Source organism: Ornithorhynchus anatinus, chromosome 4 (assembly GCF_004115215.2).
Source record: "Ornithorhynchus anatinus isolate Pmale09 chromosome 4, mOrnAna1.pri.v4, whole genome shotgun sequence".
Lineage (NCBI taxonomy): Eukaryota > Metazoa > Chordata > Mammalia > Monotremata > Ornithorhynchidae > Ornithorhynchus > Ornithorhynchus anatinus.
In genome coordinates, this window is record NC_041731.1 from 20,894,456 (window position 1) to 20,920,449 (window position 25,994).

Below are 25,994 nucleotides of genomic sequence, written 5' to 3' on the forward strand. Positions count from 1 at the left end.
CCCAGAGGAGGAGACAGGCATTAATAGAAATCAGTAAATTAGGGTGGGGAATGTAAGTGCTGTGGGGCAGAGGAAAGGGTGAAAAAACAGCCAGCTGGTATACCAATATCATGAGGCTGCTTTCTTTTTGAAAATTGAACAGGCTGACCAAAAGCCTTTGCTAAACCTTTCGTCTCCGCCTTCTCTGGATTCATGAAATGTTTAGGACAAGTCCAAAGCCAGGTGACATTCCATCAGCTAGCAGAATATCTGTAGTTGAGTTATTTTTACTCATGTCTGCATCCCCTCTAGAATGGGGAGGGGGGAGGTGTGTACCCACGAGAAGCAGCATGGTCTAGTGGAAAGAGCACAAGCCTGGGAGTCAGAGGACCTGGGTTCTCCTCCTGCTCCTTCACGGGCCTGCTGGGTGGCTTTGGACAAGTCATTTCACTGCTCTGGGCTTCTGTGAAATGGGAGTTCAAGACCTGCTCTCCCTCCTACTTACACTGGCAGCCCCATGTGGGCTGGGCACTGTAGTATCTTTTAAGTGCTTACTACATGCTGAGTGCCAGGGTAAATAGAAGATAATCAGATCAGACCCAATCTTCTATTGCAAATGGGGCTTACAGTTTAAGTAGGAGGGAGAACAGATATTGAATCCCCATTTTACAGATGAGAAAATGGAGGCACAGAGAAGTGAAGTGACTTGCCCAAGGTCACCCAGTAGGTAAGTGATGCAATGGAGATTGGAACTCAGGTCCTCCAACTCGAGTCCTGTGCTCTTGTCGTGGCCTCTAGGCCAATCTGCTACATGTCCGATAGGGCCTCTTTTTCAATACCGAGGAAAATCATCCGGAGTGGGTGTTGTGCTACTTCCTGCTGTGTGACCTTGGGCAAGCCCTTTAACTTCTGTGTGCCTCAGTTTCCTCATCTGTAAGATGGATGTTAAACACTCTTCCTCATTCCTTCCCTCTTAAACTGTGAGCTCCGTGAGAAACAAGAATTGTGTCCGACTTGAGTGTCTTGTATTTACCCCATTACTCAGCATGGTGCTTGACGTATATTAAGTGCAGAACTACTAGCACAATTTTCATTATTACCATTTGTGAGCAGAAGAATCATCCAGCCCTAGAGACAGTGACATTTTTCATATCCTGGTTTTTCCTCTCTTTATCCCAATGAATTTTGACACTGGTGAAAATTTAAGCGCCGACCATCGAAAAGTAACCCAAACTCGGGAGTTATGCTTTGGAAATCTGGAGGGTTAGGAAATGTATGTGAAATTTTTGGCAGCTTATAGAGCGGGCAGGGAAACTTGGTAGAGCTAAAGGAATTTTCATTTTCCAGAAGGCTGATAACGGAGGTCTCTTTTTCGTTCTTAGTGGGAAGAGGTAGCAGAGAAACAGTTGTCCTTGGAGTCAGAGCGACTAGCTGCTGCTGCTGCCGATGCATCCAGAAAAGAGTTTTTCGAACATGAGATGAATGACGCTTTAGGGCTCTCTGAGAAGCTGCATGATGAGGACGAATATTTTGGTGAGAAGACCTCCTTGTTGTACACTCTCAAGTGCTTTAGTCCAGTGCTCTGCACACAGTAAGCATTCAGTAAATGCCATCAGCTTTCTGATTGATGCCATTTTTCTTTTTCCACATCATCAGATGTTTTAAATTGCACCTTTTAATGCACTCTGTCAAACATTGTTCTAAGCACTGGGGTGGGTACCAGTGAATTAGGTCCAACACAGTTCCTGTCCCACACAGTCCATGTAGGAGAGTGAATGGGTCTCATTTTATAGTTGTGGAAACTGAGGCAAAGAGAATCGAAGTGACTGGCCCAAGGTCACACCTTGGCAGAGCTGGGTTTGAACCTAGCTCTTTCTGACTTGCAGATCCGTGTTCTCTCTCCATGAGACGACGCTGCTTCTGTAAATGACTGTAAAGTCATTCTGGGCAAGGAAAGGGTCTGTTGTGTTGTATTCTCCCAAGCACTTAGTACAGTGCTCTGCATACAGTAAGTGCTCAATAAATATGACTGACTGATTGACACAAAGGCTCTAAAATGACTATACAACAAGGCCTGCAGTGGCAATGATAACAGGGTATCTGATCTAGATAGTTGTATAACACTATATTTCTCTGACTCAGATGGCTTTATTTCTTCCTAGAAAGAGTTGAATGGGAGTTTTTCCATAATGCAAGTCACGCATCACGATATTGGCATCACCATAGTTAATACTATAATAATAATTATGGTATTTGTTAAGCATTTGCTATATTCCAGGCACTGTATTAAGCGCTGGGGTGGAACAAGCAAATCAGGTTGGACACAGTCCCTGTTCCACCTGGGGCTCCCAGTCTCAATCCCCATTTTCCAGGTGAGGTAACTGAGGCACAGAGAAGGGAAGTGACTTGCCCAACATCACACAGCAGACAAGTGGCAGAGGTAGGATTAGAACCCATGGCTTTCTGACTCCCAAGCCCTTGCCTTATCCATTACGCCATCTGCTGACATACAGAAGTATTGTCAGGAATGTACTTTGTAAGAACTTCTAATTTTTGCATTCCTATTGTGTTGAAGCAGCATGTTTGTTTAACCTGTTGTTCAGCAAAATAAAGTGCCACTTCATCCTGCCAGAAATATGTATAGAATTGTATCCCAGCTTCTTCAAAACATAAAAGGCCCAATATAAATCCCAAATGTAAAAGAAAGAAGCTGTGCATTGCTTGTGGGCTCTAATCCCCGCCCCGCCACTTATCTGCTGTGTGACCTTGGGCAAGTCACGTCACTTCTCTGTGCCTCTGTTTCCTCATTTATAAAATGAGACTTAAGACTGTGAGCCCCATGAGGGAGAGGGACAGGGACTGTGTCCAACTTGATCATCTCGTATCTACCTCAGTGCATAGTACAGTGTCTGGCACATAATAAGCACTTAAACACCATTTTTGTTATTATTGTTAGTGTTAATATTAATGTCATGAAGGTAGTGCCTTGAGAACTTACAAAGGTATCATTTTCCCCTTTGAAACAGAGAGACTGCGGGACTTAGCCAAGAGGGACCCACCTAAACGAAACTTGCCAGATTCCCCTTCTGAAAATGCCTGTTTAAAAGATGTTTCTTCAGCCCACAGTAAGTTGACCCACAGCCTATTCCTTCTGTCATTATTTTGAGTTACAGAAGCAGCAAAGTGGAAAATATTGAGTGATCAAACTGAAAGGGATTTCAGTCCTCATTGCCTTGATTTGTTTTGTCCTCTCAGGACCTGGTATCTGGGCAGTCAAGATGAAATTCTAAAATGGAGGCAGGGTTCACCGAAAAAATCGGAGACACCCTACAAGTCCAAGAGAATAGTATTTTTTCAATACTATCTATCTTGGACTGGACATCACCATTGTCCAGTTCTCGCTGTACACTGGAGATCATAATTGCAAGCTGCAAGGTCTTCCCAGATTATAGGGTGAAATCAGTGGCATGTTTTTCACCTCCCAAGAGAATCGAGCCTTTTTCCCTACTGTTCCTGGATTTGTTTTGTTTTTTCTTTGTTTTCTCAAGCCATTTGTCCAAACCAGACTCTTTCCAGCAGGCACTGAAAACACATGTGCATTCTGGGCTCTCTGACTAAGCAGTGTGGCTTAGTGAAAAGAGGTAGGGCTAGGGAGTCAGAGGCAGTGGGTTCTAATCCCAGCTGTATGACTTGGGCAAGTCACTTGACTTCTCTGTGCCTCACTTACCTCATCGGTAAAATGGGGATTAAGACTGTGAGCCCCAACTGGGACAACCTGATAACCTTGTATCTCTCCCATCTCTTAGAACAGTGCTTGGCACACAGTCAGTGCTTAACAAATGCCATTATTATTATTCTGGGCCAGTGAAGACCAGAATTGCTCAGGAAAATTGAGTCACACTGGTGATTGCCATTGGATTCTGTGATTCTGTTCACCGGAATGGAGTATTCTTTATAAAATTGAATTTGGGGAAAAAAAAACAAGCGAGAGCCCAGATAGGAACTATTTATTCCCTGGGCCCTAAGCCACCTTGCTGAGCAGTTTCATAATCTTGGTATGGACTTTGAAGGCTACTCTGCTGAAATTATACATCAGGATAACCATAGATTTGAGTGCAAAGCTGGCAGTAAAATGCAAAAGAAAGTATTAGTCGTTCTTTTTATTCCATCCTAAAATCTGGACTTGAGCTTTTACACCGAACTGCAAAGCTTGGGCAGGGAATGTGTCAACCAACTCTAGTATAGACTAAAAAATTAGGAAGAGCTGTTGGGAAGAGCCAGTATCCCTTTCACACCTCAGATTTCTGAATGTTTTCATTAAGGAGGATTAGGTCTCCCCCTGGGGAAAACCCAAGTTGACATTGACCATTGTGAATGAGCAGCACATCAGTAAAACAATTCTGCTGCAATTTCAGCCTTTTCAGTCAATCAGTGGTATTTATTGAATGCTTACTGTGTGCAAAGCACTGGATGAAGGGCACTGTAGATGGCACCACCAGCCCTGTCTCACAAGCCCATGACCTTGGCATTATCCTTGACTCCTCCCTCTCATTCAACCCACTTATTCAATCCATCACTTAATCCTGTTCTACCTACACAGCATTGTTAAAATTCACCCTTTCCTCTCCAGCCAAACTGCTACCACGTTAATCCAATCACTTATCATCTCCCGCCTTGATTGCTGTATCAGCCTTCTTGCTGACCTCCCTCCCTCCTATTTCTTCCCCACTCCAGTTCCTACCTCACTCTGCTGCCCTGATCATTTTTTTTACAAAACTTTCAGTCCATGCCCCCCACTCCTCAGGAACTTCCAGTGGTTCCCCTCCACCTCTGCATCCAACAGAAATGCCTCACCATTGGCTTTAAAGCAGTCAGTCTCCTTGCCCCCTCCTACCTCACCTCACTACTCTCCTACTACAACCCAGCCCGCACACTTGGCTCCTCTAATGCCAACTTTCTCACTGTCCTCCGATCTTGTCTATCTTGCCGCCGACTCCTCACCCACATCCTGTTTCTGGCCTGGAACATCCTCCCTCGTTGAATCTGATAGACAATGACTCTTCCACTTTCAAGCCTTATTAAAGGCACATCTCCTCCAAGAGGTCTTCCCTGGCTAAGCCCTCCTTTCCTCTTCTCCCACTCCTTTCTGTGTCACCCTGACTTGCTCCCTTTATTTATCTCCCCTCCCAACCCCAAAACACTTAGGCATATATCTGTAATTTATTTCTATTCATGTCTCGTCTCCCCCTTCAGACTGTAACCTCATTGTGGGCAGGGAAAGGGTCTGTTATACTGTACTCTCCCAAGCCCTTAGTACAGTGCTCTGCACACATTCAATACAATTGACTGGCTGTCAAGCATGTAACTACCCTAGTGCTTAGGACAGTGCCCAGCACATAGTAAGCACTTAAAAAATACCATAAAAAAAATCGACCTGCAGATTTGTTAGGGAGTGAGCTTGATGGATATTAATTTTGAGTGTTCTCTCTTGAAGTTTCTTTGGATAGGCGAAGAAAAGAGTTGGAAAACAAAGAGCGAGAGCTGATGGCAGAAGTGAGAGAGTTGCGGCATAAACTCAGTGCCCGGCACCACATTTCTGTCCCCTGTTGCCCAACAACGACCCAGTGAGTGCGCACAAGGACACCCGGATCTCCCCTCTTCATCTGTTCATCACTGACTCCTCAAGGATTCGGGTATTTGGAGAACAAAGATAGCGACCTTTAGATCACTTTTAAGTTTTCTAAAATAAATTTGTGTCAAAAGTTGAATTTTTTTTTAAAAAAAAAAGTTCTTGTTTTAAAACCTGACTTGTTTGTAAATAGTTTTTTGCATTGTCGAAAATAAAAATATCTGATATTGAAAATCCCGAGCTGCAATCCATCGAATCTGATTTCACTTTCTGTTTACATCCAGTTCCTTTTTGAATGATGGAAGTGGAAAACTCTGTTTGAATTCTGCAGGGCTCAGGGGAGTTTTTTGAGATTCCCTGGCTGAGTGTCAATCAAAGGGGGAAATAGAAGCAGCATCATGGGCGTGGGAGTCAAGGTCATGGGTTCTAATTCTGGCTATTTGTATTTAAACGCTTACTATGTGCCAGACACTGTTCTAGGCACTGGATTACTTGTCTCCTGTGTGACCTTGGGCAAATCACTTAACCTGTCTGTGCCCCAGATGCATCATGTGTAAAATGGAAATTGAAACTGTAAGCCCCTCATGGGACAGCATTTGTGTCCACCCCAGTGCTTAGTGCAGTGGCTGGCATATAGTAAGCACTTAATATAATTATTATTATTATTATTACTACTACTATTATTAAATACCACTCACTGTTGAGTGGGCCGGGTGAGGAGAGGAGACAGGAGGGCCCTGCTGTGAGAGAAGCAGCGTGGTTTAGTTGAAGGAGCCTGGGCTTGGGAGTCAGAGCTTGTGGGTTCTAATCCTGCCTGTGTCGGTTATCAGCTGTGTGACCTTGGGCAAAGCACTTAGCTTTTCTGTGCCTACCTCATCTGTAAAATGGGGATTAAGACTGAGCCCCACGTGGGACACATAGAACAGTGCTTGGCACATAGTAAGTGATTAAAAAATACCATCATCATCAGTTATTTAATGCTGAATTTTGGCACACTCCTTCAGAGGAGCTGTTGTTGCTTGTTACTCTTTTATTTTTGGCAGAAAAATCATGACCTTGGTTGGGGAATGGGAAGGAACAACACAATTCCTCCTTGGTGACCCAGCAAGCATGCTTTGCTTGTATGCTAATCAACTTCTGGATTTACCCACCTCTGGAAAGAAATGTTTATTGTACAGAGGTAGAGATAAATCTGGTCTTTCCAGGCTTGGTCTCCATTTAAAAGATTATCTGGTTCATTCAAACCTAAAAACACTTCTGGCCCCATATATCTAAGTAATACTGAGCCAAGAAAAAACACTTTGGCAGAAATTATCTGGGTAATTTAAGCTCTAAAAATTTCACTTAGGCTTGTAGCCTAGTGGAAAGAGCATAGGGGTTGGAAGTCAGCGGACCTGGGTTGTAATCCCAGCTCCAATTGCTTCTCTACTTTGTACCCTTGGGCAAGTCACAACCTTCTGGTGTCTCAGTTTCTCATCTTTAATAGGGGGATTTGCATTTCCCTCAGATGGTGAGCCCTGTGGGGTTTATGGATTGTGTCAGACCTAATTATCTTGTATCTACCGCAGCACTTAGCCCAGAGTTTGATCCAAGTAGGCACTTAAAAATTATCATTATTATTTATTACTACCTTGGACTCATTTTCTGGTGATGACTAAGCCCAAACTAGGTCCCTGGAGCTTTTTGGTGTAAATCGTTTATCATTCATTCATTCAATCGTATTTATTGAGCACTTACTGTATGCAGAACACTGTACTAAGTATTTGGAAAGTACAATTCAGTAATCAATAGAGTCCCTTCCCAACAACAGGCTCATAGTCTAGAAGGGGGGAGACAGACAACGAAGTAAAATAAGTAGACAGGCATCAACAGCATTAATATAAATAAATAGAATTAGAGCTATATACACATCATTAATAGACTAATAAATAGGTACATATGTACATATGTATACAAGTGCTGTAGGGCAGGGGTGGGGGAAGAGCAGAGGGAGGGAGTGGGGTGATGGGCAGGGGGAAGGAGGAGCAGAGGAAAAGGGGGGCTCACTCTGGGAAGGCCTCCTGGAAGAGGTGAGCTTTCAGTAGGGCACTTCAGTTTAACATGAGAACTTGCCAAAAAAGAATATTTCTCCTAATTTCATAAGCTATTAATGTGCCGAATCAAATATATTTTTAGAACAGGCATCTCAACAAACTAGAAACAAGTCTGGTAGCAAGGAACTGGAAGTCTCCTCACTATCTGGTACATCCTCCATGGTCTTAGGGAAAATCATCTAGTCTCTCTGCATCTCTTTTCTAATCTAAGAATATGGGCCAAAATGCCAAATGCCCTGTCACAAATACAGTTAACGGTCAATTTCAAAACTATTACATAGGACACAAAGTTTAATACTCAACCCTTCTTATTCTATAAGTAGAAACAAATATAGAATAACAGCTTCCCAAAAAAAATTCCATCCAGCAATGGTATTTATTAAGGGCTTCCTTTGTGCGGAACATTATACTAAGTATTTGAGAAAAGAAAACTAAAGAGACATGATCCCTCCTTTCGAGGTGCTTATAATCTACTGTAAAATTAAAGAAAAGCACTCTATCTTCATTTAAGAAAAAAAATCACATAGGGTTATGCAAATACTCCTTAAGATTCTTCAGAGATACTTGGTAACCTTAAACATGGAGTGATTTGGAGAATGTACAAGGCATGGACGGAACTATAACTAGATCATGGAGTTTCTAATGCTTGTTTCATCGTTCACAGCATTTGGTGCTATCACCTTCCAGAATATAAAGATATGAGAGTTATAGAAAAGCAAAAATGGACTCATCAAATAAAACCTCCAAAACCATATTCAAAGCTCAAATTAGTTTCCTGGCATGTATATGAATGACTTTTTATTCTAACAGAAAAGTTTGAATCTCGGTTGCTTAGAAATATAGTTGCTTATGGTTCCAGTTCGGCTTTCATGGCTATACAAAGACCACACTGTTCTCAAACCCAGATTTAATTCCTTGGTGTTGGGTTGTGGGTTGCGTGCCCTGAAAGGTCCGAGTTAGTGTCGGTCAAGCCCCCCTGCCTGGTTAGATAAAGCCTGAAATTGCAGTTGGGACATGGTTCATGTCCTGCGTGATTAGCCTGGCCATCAGAGTGGCCTGTGATGAGAGAAACAACTCAGCCTTGGACCAAGGGCCTGAATGGTAGATGTTCAAACTATGATGAAATGAAAACCAGGATGGGGAAGACTTGGGCAGGGACCTGGTTTTAAGTTTGAATGATTGGTGTGGGATTAATAGCAATCTCTTAGTCTCCAGCTCTGTCCCCTCTTTTATTTTCCTTTTAATCATTCCACCCCTGGGGTTTGAAAGAACAGGCTCATTTGTTCTTCCTCCCTCCCGACCCCACAGCCCTTCATTTATTCAGTCGTATTTAATAAATCGTATTTAAGCACTTACTGTGTACAGAGCACTGTACCAAGCACTTGGAAAATACAATTCAGTTATGTCCATATATGTAATTTATTTATACTGATATCTGTCTCCCACCCTCTGGACTGTCAGCTTGTTGTGGGCAGGGAATGTGTCTGTTTATTGTTGTATTGTCCTCTTCCCAGCGCTTAGTCCAGTGTTCTGCACCCAGTAAGCCTTTAATAAGTGCGCTTCAATGAAAGGGTGGGTGGGAGGTGCCTCATCCCTGTCAAGGCACTTAGCTTCTCTGTGCCTCAGTGACCCTCATCGTAAAATGGAGATGAAGACTGTGAGGCTCGCGTGGGACAGCCTGATTGCCCTGTGTCTACCCCAGCGCTTAGAACAGTGCTCTGCACATAGTAAGTGCTTCACAAATAGCAACATTATTATTATTGTTAAAATAGGGTTTAAGATTGTGAGCCCCACGTGGTACAACAACCTGATCACCTTGTATCTACCCCAGTGCTTAGAACAGTGCTTGACACATAGGAAGCGCTTGACAAATACCATAATTATTATTTTTGCACATAATATGCGCTTAGCAAATGCTATAATAATTATTGTTATTATTATTAATTATTATTATTTTCCCTGTCCTTTCCCCCGCCACTGCCTCTGCCTGATCTCCTGGCCTCCAGCGCTTGATGTCGCAGGTCAGCCAGTCTGACTTTTCTAACACTTCAACTTAAAAAAAAAACTTAAAAAGAAGGAAACGGAGCGCCAGCTGACCCAAGGACGGACCCTCGAGAAATGGGCCCACAAAATGAGGAGCAAAATTATTGTGCCCCGTGTGAGGCTCGAACTCACGACCTTCAGATTATGAGACTGACGCGCTACCTACTGCGCTAACGAGGCACCTAACAGCTTAACCCGCGGGGCCAATTCGAGGTTGGTTGGCAGCGTCTGCGCATGCTCGTCCATGCTGATCTGACTGATACGTTGGATGGGAGAGTCTGCGCATGTGCATACTTCCTCCAGTTCCTTTGCACTTGTTTTAGTCCAGCTGCTGTCTTCCCTTTTTTCCCCCACTCTTTCTCCCCTACTCTCTTTTCTTCTCCTTCTCCCTACCTCCTCCTTCTTCCCCTCCTCCTCCCCCTCTCTTCTTCTCCCCCCTTCCCTTTCCCCTGCTCCTCCCTCCCCCTCCTTCTTTTCCCCCTCTATCTCTCCTCCTCCTCCCTCTCCTCCTGGTCATTCATTCAATAGTATTTATTGAGCACTTACTACGTGCAGAGCACTGGTTCTCCTCCCCCGCCCCACGTAGGGCAGCCAGGGTCAAGGTGTACTGGAAAGAAGTCAGGTGAGGAGGTTGTGGTCAGAAAGAGGTATTTCAGAGTTGGTAAGGGTAGAGATTGTGCAGTGGCTTGAGATAGAACGTGTGTCCAAGGTTGGTGAGTGGGTGAGGTGGGGTGGAGCAGAAGGTCAGTGGAGTTGAGGAGTGATAGAAGTGATAGATAGCAGTGATAGAAGGTGGGCAGGGGGTGGATCATCAAGAAGCAGAAGGGTCATCAGTGTTATTTTGTCCCCCAGGTGTCAAAAACTCACTATTGGCTTCAAAGCTCTCCATCACCTTGCCCCTTCCTACCTCACCTCCCTTCTCTCCTTGTTCATCCCAACCCACACATTCTGCTCCTCTGCTGCTAAACTTCTCACTGTGCCTCCCTCTCACCTGTCCCACCATCGACCCCTGGTCTTAACTCTGGCCTGGAATGCTCTCCCTCCTCACATCCACCAAACTAGCACACTTCCCCCCTTCAAAGCCCTACTGAAAGCTCACCTCCTCCAGGAGGCCTTCCCAGACTAACCCCCTTCTTTCCTCTGCTCCTCCTCCCCTCCTCATCACCCCGATTCCCTCCCTCTGCTTTACCCCCTCCCCATCCCATAGCACTTGTGGATATATATACATATTTATTATTCTATTTTATTAATGACATGTATGTACCTATAATTCTATTTATTTATATTGATGCTATTGATGCCTGTTTACTTGTTTTGATGTCTGTCTCCCTGCTTCTAAACTGTGAGCCCAACTGCTGCTATCTGCCCGAGGACACACACACATTAATAATGATGGTTATGGTAATTTATAAAACGCTTACTCTTTACCAAGCACTATGGGAGATATAAGCTAATCAGGTAGGACACAGTCCCTGTTTCCCCGCTTCTAGACTGTGAGCCCGTTGTTGGGTAGGGATTGTCTCTATTTGTTGCTGAAGTATACTTTCCAAGTGCTTAGTACAGTGCTCTGTACATAGTAAGTGCTCAATAAATACTATTGAATGAATGAATGAAATGGATTATTTGGTTCCCCCGGGGAGATGGAGGGGTAAGGGGGCAAAATGGGTAATTTGGGTCCCCAGGGGGTCAAGTGGGGTATTTGGGCCCTGGGGGGGGAGAAGTGGGTTATATGGACACCTGGGGGACGAAATGAGTTATTTCAGCTTAGGCTCTCTCAGCTCCTGCTGAGCAGGTGGTTCTCCGTGCCCCCTGGGCCTGGTGAGTTGAGAGCAATTGGGACTCTGCTGAAGATGGCTCAGTGCTCCCTCAGGTAAGGGCTGGTACTCATGGTCAAGTTGGCGTTATTGATTCCCAGAGATGGGGCATTTTTTGGATACTTGTGAGGCAGTGGACTGACAGCCTGAGAAGCAGGAGGGATGAGTGTTGGTGTTTCTGTTACTCCTGACTATCATGTTATTGACCTATGAGGGCTAAATCTCCATCTCCAGCATGAGTAATAATAATTAATAATTATAGTATTTATTAAGCGCTTACTATGTTCCAGGCACTCTTCTAAGTTCTGGAATGGATACAAGCAAATCAGGGTGGACAGAGTCCCTGGCTTACACAAGGCTCACAGTCTTAATCCCCATTATACAGATGAGGTAACTGAAGCATGGTGAAGTGAAGTGATTTGCCCAAGATCAGACAGCAAACAAGTGGCAGAGCCGGGATTAGCACCCATGACACATAGGCCTGTGCTCTATCCAATAGCCTTTGCTGCTTCTCTATGAATGAGAGAAGTAGGTGGGAGGTCTGCTATTCTGCTCCAAGCAGAGGGCAGGTTAAAGCCAACTAACTACTAGCTTTCTGAAGTTATTATTACCTTGTCCCCCTTCTTTGCTCTCTCATTCTCTTTCTCCCTCCTCTACCCCCAGAGTAGAACCCTTGCATGTGACACGACGATTGTGTGACTGGCCCCAAGGAGTTCAGGGTAAGTGACCCATAACAAGACTAATCCACTGCTTCTGTAACCCCCAATGACCTTACCAACTACCTTGATGGCAGAATTGAAACCCACAGGAACACCTTTCCCAAAATGTCTTCATCTCTTACTCCCCACCCACTCTTATCTGTCTCCTGCATCCTAGGGGTCATGTAAGCAGAGGCTATTTAAGAAGAACCCAGCTGGACCTATCTGTTGCTGAATTGTACATTCCAAGCACTTAGTACAGTGCTCTGCACATAGTAAGTGCTCAATAAATACTACTGAATGAATGGACCGAGCTCCTCTCTGGTTCATTCTTTCATTCAATCGTATTTATTGAATGCTTACTGTGTACAAAGCACTGTACTAAGTGCTTGGGAGAGTACAGTGTAACAACAAACTCACACATTCCCTGCCCACAACAAGTTCACAGTCTAGAGGGAGAGAAGACATTAATAAAAATAAATAAATTACAGATATATACATATGTGCTGTGGGGATGGAAGGAAGGATGAATGAAGGGAGCAAGTGAGGGCAAAGCAGAAGGGAGTGTGAGGAGAGGAGGGCTCCTTCAGAGAAGGCTTCTTGGAGGGGATGTGCCTTCAATTAGTCCTTGAAGTGGGGGGAGAGCACTCATCTGCCTGCTTTGAGGAGGGAGGGCGTTCCAGGCTAGAGGGAGGATGTGGGTGAGGGTCAGTGGTGAGATGGAGGTACCATGAGAAGGTTTTTTTTTTTTTTTTGTTGGTATTTGTTAAGCGCTTACTATGTGCCGAGCACTGTTCTAAGCGCTGGGGTAGACATAGGGGAATCAGGTTGTCCCACGTGGGGCTCACAGTCTTAATCCCCATTTTTCAGATGAGGGAACTGAGGCACAGAGAAGTTAAGTGACTTGCCCACAGTCACACAGCCGACAAGTGGCAGAGCTGGGATTCGAACTCATGAGCCCTGACTCCAAAGCCCGTGCTCTTTCCACTGCGCCACGCATTAGAGGAGCGAAGGGTGCAGGCTGTGTTGGAGTAGGAGAGTGAGGTACAGATGAAGGAACTGAGCACAGGGAAGTGAAGTGATTTGCTGAAGGTCAGGTTGCCTATTCCTGCCAACTCCCAGCCTTGTGCCACGCTGCTTAGCTTTGCTACGACATTGTGTTGGGTCCTGGAATTGCTCCAACACCTAAAGGGGAGGGACAATGCCTGCTAAGAGCAGCCATTGCTGCCCGTGCCTCACCCAAGGTTTTAGTGAGTCAAGGGGAGGACGAGAAGAAGGAGGAGGAGGAGAGGAGGCCGGGCTGGGGCTGTGGTATGTGTGGTGGTCAGTGTTTGGGAGTAGGGTAGGGGGAAACCAGTGTTTGAAAAAACAAGAGCTACATTGTCTGTCATCTCCAACCCTTCCAATTTCAGATGTGAGAACTGTTTCTCCTGGAGACTGAAAATGTTTGGCAAAGGAGGAGGGCCTGAGAAGGCTCCTCAAGTTCACTAATCCCTGTGTGTCTTCCAAATCCAGTTTCCTCAACCCCAAGTGGGTTTCAGCCAGGACTGGTGGAGAAGCTCCAGTAACAATTCACTTCTATTACGGCAATGCTCCAGACTCCTCCACCATGTACCCAGGAGTGTTCTTGGTGATGAGTCCCAAGCTTTTGCCCACATCCCTGGTGGCTCCATATATTGCTGGTTCAGAAATAGAAAAAAGCCTCACAACACACAGCTTCAGGTAGGACAATAAAATCAAATACAACAGGCTAACATTCGTGTGTGTGTGTGTGTGTGTGAGAGAGAGAATATATAATGGGGTTAGCTTATGGGAAAAATGGTAAAAAGTAGGCAAGTAAATCCCCAGGCTTTCCCCACCAGTGAGAGACTGAACTGTATGGATCATGTTACCACCAGAGAGGGAATGCTTTGCATCGGGGGGTGGGGGTGGCGGGGAGGAAGGAGAAAAAGGGAAAGAAAGGAAAAGCAAGAGAAGGAGAATAATGGGGTTAGTTTTTGGGGAAAGATAGGAAGAGGCTGCCACCCTTGTTACGGAGTCTGGTTCTGGAAACTGGACCTGGGGCTCTGGGTAGGAAACTGTTTCTTTCTGACTGGACTGTGGGACTTAGAAGACCCAAGGCCCTTAATTCTATAGATGGGTCAAACCACCCTGCACCCACAGTTCTGTCTGGAAAGTAATCCTGCACATCCTCAGGCCCTGGAGAAAGGACCTCTTTGGGTCTGCCATTAGTGGCTTCTGGAACTCTAGTGCCCGAAGTCAGGCAGAACACTATCAGTGTCTATTCTATTCCTCTCTAAAAAGCAGAGTTCTGAGATTGAGTTGCCACAGGTGCCTACCGGGTGCATGGAAGATAGGCGTTGTATTCAAAATTGAATTTGGTACAGTTTGGGTTGGACCTCCACTCCCTGGAGTACAAGCCCTTCCTGGACTAACAGATTTGGAGGGAGTGGCTATGTATTAGTAGGGCAGAGAGTAGCATTAAGTGTGATTGATTGTCTGTAGACCTCACCTCTCCTGGTGTTAGGGTCATTGGGAGGAGGGGGAATTGAGTGCTTACAAAGATGAAATAAAGGAAAAAAAGGTTGCCTGAAAACTCTACCCTTCTCTCTCCAACTTCAAAGCCATTGATTCTTCTGGAGACATTAATATCTGGTGACTTAGATGTGGTCCTCAGCTGCTGACAGAGGGGAGGGTGAGAAACCCAAACCTTCAAGATCACTAATCCCGATGTCCCTGCCAAGTCTGCAGCTGTGCATCATCCAGGACCTGTGGAGGAGCTCCAATTATACCCCACCTCTATGGGACCAGTGCTCTGAGGTCCTGCACAGTTTTGCCAGAGGAGGCCTTGACAGTGAGTTCCCCCAGTTTGGTGTCCAGGTGGTTCTGAGACCAGGAAGGAAATCCCACAGCCTCAATCCATGGAAGTGTACAGGTTGGGGTAGGATGACTGAGGGGAGTCTCCAGCACGTCACGGAAGATCTCCACGTCTGTGAACTCATCCATCGAGTTCGCCAGCACCTGAACTGGGACAAGGCAGGGTGTTTATCTTTTTATCTTTTTCAATGGTAGTTATTAAGCACCTACTATGTGTCAAGCACTGTACTAAGTGCTGAGTACAGGTTAATTTGGTTGGACACATGTCCTGTCCTGCATGGGGCTCAGTTTTGGTAGGGGAGAGAACAAGTAATCCCAGTTTTCCAGTTGAGGAAACAGAGGCCCAGAGAAGGGAAGTGACTTGCCAAGGTCACACAGCAAGCAATTGGCGGAGCAGAGAGTAGAACCCAGCTCCTTCTGATTCCCAGATCCAGCCTCTGTCCAGTAAACCATGCTCTTCTTTATTGGAGGCAAGATTACGTTCTCTCTCCCCGACCGACTTCCACTCCTTAAAGATGGGGGATGATGGGAGTTTTACTAAGATTTCAGAGAATCTCAATCATGTTTCAGTGTTTTTACTGGTCATGTGGAGGGAAAGAAGGGAGAGAAGGACTTGAACCAGCAAATAATTCCACTAACTGAGGTCCAAAAATTCAATTACCTGGACTTTGAAGGTAAGAAGTTTTTTCTGCCCTTTGATGTGTAGAATTTGCTAGCGTAGGCTTGATCTAAAAACCTCATATATTAGACACCCCACCACATTCCCCATTTATCTTATACCTCATTAATTGCCTTAGTATCTGCAATTTGTGATTAGGTTGCTATCTATTCTAAGGGCTTAAGTCATTCCACAGAAAGTACCTTTTGTTCAGCTGGGAGCATTTGGTCAAGGAGCCAGCTGAAAGAGCTAAGGGCTTTTGGTACTCAACTGAAACCATTTCAGGAATTTCCAAACAGATAATCCATCTTTCCATCCATCTTGACCACTGGGTCAGTCACAGTTCAAGCCCATGAATATGCCTTGCCCATCACTAATCAGTCTGTTGAGTGACCTTGGGCAAGTGACTTAGCTTCTCTGTGCTTCTGTTTCCTCATCTATAAAATGGGAATTCAATCCCTGTTCTCCCTCCTACATAGACTGTGTGCCCTGTGTGTTACAGGGACTGTGTCCAACCTGATTGTCCTGTATCTGACCCGAGCTTGGCACACCATGGCTTCAACCCCAATATGCTCATCGTTGTGTTTGTTAAGAATTTTGTGTGTAATACAGGTTAAAAGCATGAATTAGTCACGCTCGGCAGGGAACTAGCTCGATGTGGATAGGAAATATGTCGATTTATTGTTGTATGGTACTCTCCCAAGCACTTAGTACAGTGCTCTACAAGCCATCAGTACTCAATAAATACAATTGAATGAATGAATGGATATTTAGCACCTCTCCCCACCCTCAGGTTTTCCCTCCAGGCCACATCCCAGCCTTGTTGGGACCATCTAGAAGCAATATGGCCCAGTGGATAGAGCTGGGCCTAAGAGTTGGGAGGACCTGGGTTCTAATTCCGGTTCCACCATTCGTCTGCTGGGTGATCTTGGCCAAGTCACTTCATTCCTCTGGGCCTCAATTACCTCATCTGGAAAATGGGGATTAAAATTGTGAGTCCCTTTTGGGACAGGGACTGGGTTCAACCTGATTAGCTTGTTTAAACTGCAGCTCTCAGAATAGCCCCTGGCACATAGTAAATGCTTAACAAATAGACTTTCACCAGGAAAACCAATGCAGTAGCAGCAGCAGTGGCCTTTAACCCGAAAGTAGTTTTAAGTCACTTCACTTCTCTGTGCCTCAGTTCCCTCATCTGAAAAATGGGGATTAAGACTGTGAGCCCCATATGGGATAGGGACTGTGTCCAAGTTGATTAGCTTGTATCTCCCCGCTGGGCTTAGAACAATGCTTGGCACAGAGTAAGCACTTTACAAATGCCGTCATTAACATCATTATTAGCGTATGTGTGCCGTCATTAACATCATTATTAGTGTATGTGTCCTCTGGCAGACAGAAGCAGTTGTGTAGCCTTTACCCGGGTAGCAGTGGACTCCAGCTGCCATATTCAATTTGGAGCCTGAGACCCCTTGCAGGCCTCTGGGCAGCATCGTTGAGGCTCCCTTGGGGATGGTAGATGTCCCTGAGTTCACATCCCCTCTACCCTCAGTCCACCCACCCTCTCACCCTCTCCCCTCAGCCAAGATCCCCCAGGTCTTGCCCATTTTATGCCCGTTGGCCCAGTTCTCAGCCGGTCTGTCCCCTGACTAGTACAGATAAGGTACTGGACAAGGTTTATACCCATTGTTTTTAATTTCCAATTCACCAGAGCCCAGAAGCAGATCCCCAGTTTGTAGGGACGAGTCAAGGGAAGCGGAATGGGTCTGGAGCTTGAACATAGAGGCTGATCCATGGGGGCAAAGAGGGTGATGGAGTGATGGCTCCCAATTTTCCACATCCCTGCTTGCCCAGGTCTTGGAGAGTTCATTCATTCATTCAATAGTATTTATTGAGCGCTTACTATGTGCAGAGCACTGTACTAAGCGCTTGGAATGTACAAATTGGTAACAGATAGAAGGAACCCAAATGGCAACTTGATGGCTTGTTAGACATTTGAGGTCAGAGTCACACAGTTAGTATTCACTCACTAGTATTCACTCTAGTGGACTCTTCCAGTTGCTTAGTATAGTGCTATAATATCCCAATGGACTACTGCATCAGACTCCTTTCTGATCTCCCTTCCTCCTGTCTCTCCCTGCTTCAGTCTATACTTCACTCCACTGCCTGGCTTATCTTTCTACAGAAACCTATAGGACATGTCACTCCCCTCCTTAAAAACCTCCAGTGGTTGCCTGTCAACCTTCACATGAAGCAAAAACTCCTCACTCTTGGCTTCAAAGCTCTCCATCACTTTGTCCTCTCCCATCTCACCTCTCTTCTCTCCTTCTATAGCACACCCCGTACACCCTATCCTCCTCACTGGGCCTCGTTCTCACCTGTCCCACCGTTGACGCCTGATCCACACCCTACCTCTGACCTGGAATGCCCTCCCTCCTCACATCCCCCAAACTATCTTCCCCTCTTCAAAGCCCTACTGAGAGCTCACCTCCTCAGGAGGCCTTCCCAGATTGAGCCCTCCCTTTCCCTCTGCCCCTCATCCCTTCCCCATATGCCCCTATTGCCTCCCTCTGCTCTTCCCCTTTCCCCTCCCCACAGCACTTGTGTATATTTGTATATGGTATTTATTACTCTATTTTATTATTAATGCCTATAAATCTATGATTCTATTTATCTATTTTGATGGTATTGATTCATTCATTCATTCAATAGTATTTATTGAGCACTTACACTGTGCAGAGCACTGTACTAAGCGCTTGGAATGTACAAATCGGCAACAGATATAGACAGTCCCTGCCCATTGACGGGCTTACAGTCTAATCAGGGGAGACAGACAGACAAAAACAATAGCAATAAATAGAATCAAGGGCATAAACATCTCATTAAAACTATAGCAATAAATAGAATCAAGGTGACGTACATCTCAGTAACAAAATAAATGGGTAATACAAATGAGCAGACGAGCACAGTGCTGAGGGGAGGGGAAGGGAGAGGAGGAGGAGCAGAGGGAAAGTGGGGGGAAAAGGGGCCTTAGCTGAGGGGAGGTGAAGGGGGTGGTAGAGGGGGAGCAGAGGGAAAAGGGGAAGCTCAGTCTGGGAAGGCCTCTTGGAGGAGGTGAGCTCCAAGTAGGGCTTTGAAGAGGGGAAGAAAATTAGTTTGGCGAAGGTGAGAGGGGAGGGCATTCCAGGACAACAGGAGGACATAGCCCAGGGGTCGACGGCGGGATAGGCGAGAATGGGGGACGGTGAGGAGGTGGGCGGCAGAGGAGTGGAGCGTGCGGGGTGGGCAGTAGAAAGAGAGAAGGGAGGAGAGGTAGGAGGGGGCAAGGTGATGGAGAGCCTTGTAGCCTAGAGTGACAAGTTTTTGTTTCGTGCGGAGGTTGATAGGCAACCACTGGAGGTTTTTAAGAAGGGGAGTGACATGCCCAGAGCGTTTCTGCAGGAAGATGAGCCAGGCAGCAGAATGAAGAATTGACTGGAGCGGGGAGAGACAGGAGGAAGGGAGATCAGAGAGAAGGCTGACACAGTAATCCAGCCGGGATATTATGAGAGCCCGTACCAGTAAGATAGCTGTTTGGGTGGAGAGGAAAGGGCGGATCTTGGCGATATTATAAAGGTGAGACCGGCAGGTCTTGGTGACGGATTGGATGTGTGGGGTGAATGAGAGTCAAGTCAAAGATGACACCGAGGTTGCGGGCCTGAGAGAATGGAAGGATGATCGTACCATCCACAGTGTTAGGGAAGTCAGGAAGAGGACAGGGCTTGGGAGGGAAGATTAAGAGCTCAGTTTTGGACATGTTGAGTTTTAGGTGGCGGGCAGACATCCAGGTGGAGACGTCCTGGAGGCAGGAGGAGATACAAACCTGAAGGGAGGGGGAGAGGACGGGGCAGAGATGTAGATTTGGGTGTCATCTGCATAGAGATGATAGTTGAAGCCGTGAGAGCAAATTAGTTCACCAAGAGAGTGAGTGTAGATGGAGAACAGAAGAGGGCCAAGAACTCACCCTTGAGGAACCCCAACAGTTAGAGGATGGGAGGAGGAGGAGGAGCCTGCAAAAGAGACCAAGTATGAACAGCCAGAAAGATAAGAGGAGAACCAGGAGAGGATGGAGTCCGTGAAGCCAAGGTGAGATAAGGTGTGGAGGAGAAGGGAATGGTCAACAGTGTGAAAGGCTGCTGAGAGGTCAAGGAGGATTAGGATAGAGTATGAGCCATTGGATTTGGCAAGAAGGAGGTCGTGGGTGTCCTTAGAGAGAGCAGTCTAGGTAGAGTGGAGGGGACGGAAGCCAGATTGAAGGGAGTCCAGGAGAGAATGGGAGTTGAATTCTAGGCAGCGAGTGTAGACGACTCGTTCTAGGAGCTTGGAAAGGAAGGGTAGTAGGGAGATAGGACGATAACTGGAAGGGGAAGTGGGTCGAGAGGGGTTTTTTTTGGAATGGGGGAGACATGGGCATGTTCGAAGGCAGCGGGGAAGAAGCCATTGGAGAGTGAGCGGTTAAAAATAGAAGTTAAGGAGGGGAGGAGGGAAGGGGTGATGGTTTTTATAAGGTGAGCAGGAATGGGGTCCGAGGCACAGGTGGAAGGGGTGGCACTTGTGAGGAGTGAGGAGATCTCCTCTGAGGATACTGCAGGAAAAGATGGGAAAGTAGGGGAGAGGGTTGCGGGGGGAGGCAGAAGGGGGAAGTGTGTTCTATTGTCCTCTCCCAAGCGCTTAGTCCACTGCTCTGCACACAGTAAGCACCCAATAAATTCCACTGATTGATCAAGTGGTTAAAACCTGGGGAAATTGTGAGTCTGTTGGACTCCTTGAGGGGAGCTCACCATTGATTAATTCACAGGAAGAGTCTACGTATCATCACCTGGTCATTTGCTCCAAGAACCTGATGCCAAAGGACTTTTCCTGACGTTCACGGCTTGTTCTCTGCAGAATCAGGGCCTGTTTGACTTCAGAAAACTGACGTTTCCCACCCAACTTCTGTCAGCGGAAGTGTCCAAAGCAGCAGAATCGAATTACTCAGTGATTGCTAAGTGCAGTGCAGAGGGAAATTAACTGGCATAATTCATTAGCTGGATGGATGATTTCAGTGTTGCCTCTCTCCCATGAGCCAGAGGATCCTCTTCCCCATCTTCAGAGGAGGCATTTATGGTGAGTTCTGAGGCGCCTAATTCTGGGTCCAGTTGGTTCTAAATTCTGGGAGGAGGAAAACTCCACAGGTCATCTCCTCCAAAACTCTGCAGGTTGGGACTGGATGATCAAGGGGAAAATCCTCCTGGCTACTGCTGCTTCTACAGTTGCAGCTTATCACAATTCCCCACCCTTGAGGTTTATCCCCCTGCACTTGGGCAGTCACATCAATTCCCAAATGCACACCGCTATTGAAAGATGGAGCCCTGTAATTCACTCCCATTCAAAGGAGTGTGTGAAAGTATGTATACTTGCATGCATGAAAGATAGTGTTAGCTTTGGGGAGAGTAATGAGGAGGGGGCTACCACTGTCAGCAAGAAGGCTGGTTCTGGACTCAAGAACTGGGACTCAGGGCAGGGAGTTGGCTGTGGCTTGACCAAGTGAGGAGACCTGGAGCCCTGCACATTCCTGTCCACAAGTGGGGACCCCCTCCATTTGTGATAATGGTAGCTCCTATCAAACTGGGAATGCCCTCCATGTCCAAGGCAGTGCATTTCCCAACTCTAATCCTTGTGGAGAGATGGAGCCAGGAACTGGACCGCCACCTCTAAGGGCAGATGTTTGTGGTTGGTGAATATGCTTATGTTTGAATTTGCATGCTTCAAAGTTCATCTCTGGAGGAGGAGAAAAAGGAGGGGGCTGCCACCCCCAGCACAGAGGCTGGTACTGGAAATGGGAACTGGGACTCTGTGCAGGGAACTGGTTCTGTCTGACCCGACTGTGGAATGAAGACGCGGGGCCCTTAATTCTTTAGATGGATCAAACCTCCCGTTGCCCTCAGTCCTGTCTGCAGACTCATCTTGCATATCTTCAGGCCCAGTGAAGGGGCGTTTGTGGCCTTGACAGTGGTGGCTTCTGGGGGGTGGGGGAAGGGAGAAGTCTAGTGTCAGGAGTAGGACAGGGTGGCATTAGCATGTCACGCCTGTTCCTCTGTGAGGACAGAGCTGTGTGGACTTCATTTCTAGAGCAGGAGTGCAGGGACTGAATTCTGTCCAGTCTTTCATTGTTCTGGGCATCCAGTCTTTGGAGAATGACTAATGGACTTGAGAATATGAAGATGGAGCTAGTTAAGGGTTTTGAGCTGCAGCATGTAGTATTCTGCTTAATAGAAATAATAATAATGATAATAACATTAATTTTGGTATTTAAGTGCTTACTATGTGCCAAGCACTGAGATAGATACAAGGTAATCAGGTTGTCCCACATGGGGCTCACAGTCTTAATCACCATTTTACAGAAGAGGCAACTGAGGCACAGAGAAGTTAAATGACTTGCCCAAGCTCACACAGCAGACAAGTGGTAGAGATGGGATTAGAACCCACATTCTCTGACTCCCAAGCCCTTGCTCTTTCCACTAAGCCACACTGCCTGGGAGATAATAATAATGATGGCATATGTTAAGCACTTACCCTGTGCCAAGCACTGTTCTAAGTTCTGGGATAGCTACAAGGTAATCAGGTTGTTCCATATGGGGCTTACTGTCTTAATCCCCATTTTACAGATGAGGTAACTCAGGCACAGAGAAGTTAAGTGACTTGCCTAAAATCACACAGCTGACAAGTGGCAGAGCCTGGCTTAGCACCCACGACCTCTGACTCCCAAGCCCTTGCTCTTTCCACTAAACCACGATGGCATAGCTGCAGTGTCAAACCTCACCTCTACTGGGCAATCAACATTTTGGGAAGACTTATGTTTGTAACCTAGATGGTTTTCACCTCCCTATCTCTCCCTTTCTTTCAGACAAATGGCTCTCCTGGAGTCTGAAGTCTCCAACAGATGTGATCCTTAGCGGGTGACAGAGGGCAGGACAGGGAGACTTGGGCCTTCATAGTCACTCACTCAGACGAGTCTTTTGGGACCAGATCCCATTACACCAGACCTCACAACGCCAGACATGATGAAGTGCTTCCTGTGTGCAAAGCACTCCACAGAGCACTTCGGCGAGTACAATAGGACAGACACATTCCCTGCCCACAACCCCAAGGCCTAGTGGCAAGAGCACCAGCTTGAGAGTCAGAGGATGTGGGTTCTAATCCCATCTCTGCCACTTGTCTGCTGTGTGACATTGGGCAAGTCACTTAACTTCTCTGTTCCTCAGTTCCCTCATCTGTAAAATGGGGATTAAAACTGTGAGCCCCACATAGGACGATCTGATCACCTCGTATCTACCCTAGCACTCAGAACAGTGCTTGGCACATAGTAAGTGCTTAACATATAGCATAATAACTCAGTATCATACTTCTCCAGCACGTCCTACAGTTATCAGCACACAGTCCATGCTCAGTAATCACCAGTATGTTTTCACCTCGTTCTCTCCTTAGTGGCAAGAGCACAGGCCTAGGAGTTTAAAGGTAAAGGGTTCTAATCCTGGCTCGGCCACTTGCCTGCTTTGTGGCCTTGGGCAAGTCACTTCACTCCTCTGTGCCTCAGTGACCTAATTTGTCTAATGGGCCTTGAGACTGTGAGCTCCACGTGGGACAAGGACTGCATCCAACTGATTTTTTTGTATCCACCCTAATGCTTTGTACAGTGCCTGGCATATTTTAATCGCATAAGAACTACCACAATTATTATTTATTATTATTATTACCATTAACTCCCCCCTCTGTGCTCACACCCACTGCACTTCTGTACACAGGATCCACAGTGTACAGATATGCACATAAATGCTGCAGGGCAAATAGCGGATGTCTAAAGGTTACAGATACAAGGGTACTGACGCAGAAGGAAGCAGAAGCTGGGCGAGGAGAGAGGGCTTAATCAGAGAAGGCCTGTTGGTGGAGGTGAGACCTTAATAATGGTTTGAAGAAAGGGAGAGCGGTGGTCTGGCCTATCTGGACAGGGAGGGAGTTCCAGGCCAGAGGGAGACGGTAGAAAGGGAGTCAGAGGCGACCTAGAGGAGACGGAGGTAGGTAAGGAGGTAGCCGGCGCTGTTGGAGCAAAGCGCCACCAGGTGGCGATAGAGAGGCACGGCCGCCCAGAATCACCTTGTAGGAGAGAAGCAGCGCCGCCTTGTGGCTACAGCCCGGGCCTGCGCGTCAGAAGGACCTGGCTCCTAAACCAGACCCCGCCCACTTGTCTTCTGGGTGACCTTGGGCGAGTCAGTTCACTTCTCCGCGCCTCAGTTACCTTATCTCTAAAATGGGGATTAAGACTCGTGAGTCCCGTGTGGGACGTGGACTACGTCCAACGTGATGGGCCTTTTCCTATTCTCCGGCTTGATAAAGTGCCTGGCACATAGTGAGGGCTTCATAAACACCCTAAAAAAGATCAGTGCAAGCCGGGGGTGATAGAGAGGGGAAGCCGCACAGAAAAATAGCAAGTGTAATGTCACTATTTCTCTCAGAGAAGCAGAGCTGTGCAGACTCCTGCCTGAGACCAAGTCAACAGGAGTGGGGGCCGGGAAAGCCGAAGGCAGGTATTGTATCAGAAACTGATTTCTATCCAGCATGCATGCAGTTCTGCCCCTTCGACCAATCAGTCGGATTGATGGACTACCTCCTGAACGCAGAGCACTGTACTGAGTGCTTGGGAGAGTGCAGTAGGACAGACACATTCTCTGCCCACAACAAGCTTACAGTCTAGAGGGGATTGGAGTTCGTGGAGTAATAGAATTGGGGATCTGGGGGTGAAGGGGATCTTGGGCTAGTCTTAATTGGACATTGCAGGGGTCAGTTGCTTAGAGAAGCAGTGTGGCTCAGTGACAAGAGCCCGGGTTTGGGAGTCAAAGGTCGTGGGTTAGAATCCCACTCTGCCACTTCTCAGCTGTGTGACAGTGGGCAAGTCACTTCACTTCTCTGTGTCTCAATTCCCTCATCTGTAAAATGGGGATTAACCGTGAGCCTCATGTGGGACAACCTGATGATCCTGTATCTCCCCCAGTGCTTAAAACAGTGCTCTGCACATAGTAAGCGCTTAACAAATACCAACATTATTATTATTATTATTATTATTGTTATCTGCCTGTATACATCCTCTCGGCATTAGAGTCAGTGTTTTTGGGGAGGGGGAGACTAGTGTTTGCTCCAAACTAGGCTGTCTAAAACCCCCTACCCATCTCTTTCCTGCTCTGATATTGTTGGTTTCTTCCTCCCAGCCAGGAGACTGATATGTCTGGTAACAAACACGGTTCTCAGCTTTTTCCAGAGGGCAGGATGGTAGACTGAGGATCTCGGGATTGGTAATCATGTCATCTCTTCAGATCAGTTCCACGGCTCTAGATGAGGAATCCTGCAGAAGCTGGTGGTGAGTCATGAGTCCGTCTCTTTCTCCCCTCTCATCCTCCAGTTGTGTACAGGATGACCAAGCTTAGACCATCCAACTATACGCTCTCTACAGACACGGGTCACTGTATCTCCCCGGCCTGGAAGGCTGTCCCACTGAAGTGTGGGTTCATGGAGGTTAATTCACATAATGTACAACCAGTTTTCTAGGCCTAATGGACAATTTGGGGAAGTCTAAGAAAATTGTGCCGAATTCCCAATCATGATAGAAAAATGCCAATTTGATAGTCTGACTGGTAAAAGCTTCACTTGTATAGAGGAAATGTTTGCATCTCTGCTTTATTTAATACTCTCTTCTTCCTGCTCTGGATTTCTTCAAAATATGTATTTGTGTGGGACCAGTGACTTCCTCTTGGGGAGAGAAGGGGGAAGGGGAGATGTGCAGTATCAACATCAAGGTGGGGACTGTGACTGTGTCCACTCCATCCCCTTTTCTGAGAGGCAGAACCATGGCGGGGTTTAGGATGAGGCAGTCAACGGGGGGATGGTTGGGGAATGCGGAGAGCAGAGAAGGCAGGTGTTGTACAGGAAACAGATTTCTGTCCAGTCTGCAGTCTTGCTGGGTATCTCAGGCCCCAGCAGAACTGATGGTTGTGAGGTTCTCTGGGAGTCCGGTATTAAGTGTGGGCCAGACTGTAGCAGTCAACCTATCGGGTTTTGCTTGTACACCCATCCTTCCTGGGGAAGCCAGTAGTGGGGAGTTTAGGGAGGAGCTGGGGAGAGGGGCAAGTGTGAGAAAGG

General features: G+C 46.6%; 1 protein-coding gene and 1 non-coding gene across 3 annotated transcripts in view; one reads left to right on the forward strand and one right to left on the reverse strand.

Moving 5' to 3' along the window:
* Window positions 1-5,848, forward strand: part of TBC1D31 (TBC1 domain family member 31) — a 57,868-nt gene extending 52,020 nt beyond the window's left edge. The window contains exons 20-22 of one of the 2 annotated variants that reach the window (XM_029063673.2): window positions 1,362-1,512; window positions 3,006-3,104; window positions 5,474-5,848. In XM_029063673.2, coding sequence (XP_028919506.1) covers window positions 1,362-1,512; window positions 3,006-3,104; window positions 5,474-5,607 — 384 coding nt within the window. In that variant the 3' untranslated portion in view covers window positions 5,608-5,848. The remainder of the gene's footprint in view (window positions 1-1,361; window positions 1,513-3,005; window positions 3,105-5,473) is intronic. The other variant, XM_029063674.2, reaches the window with a different exon arrangement.
* A 4,003-nt stretch (window positions 5,849-9,851) lies between these two features.
* Window positions 9,852-9,924, reverse strand: TRNAM-CAU. The gene has a single exon. It is a non-coding gene; the product is annotated as a tRNA-Met (tRNA).
* Window positions 9,925-25,994: the final 16,070 nt, after the last annotated feature.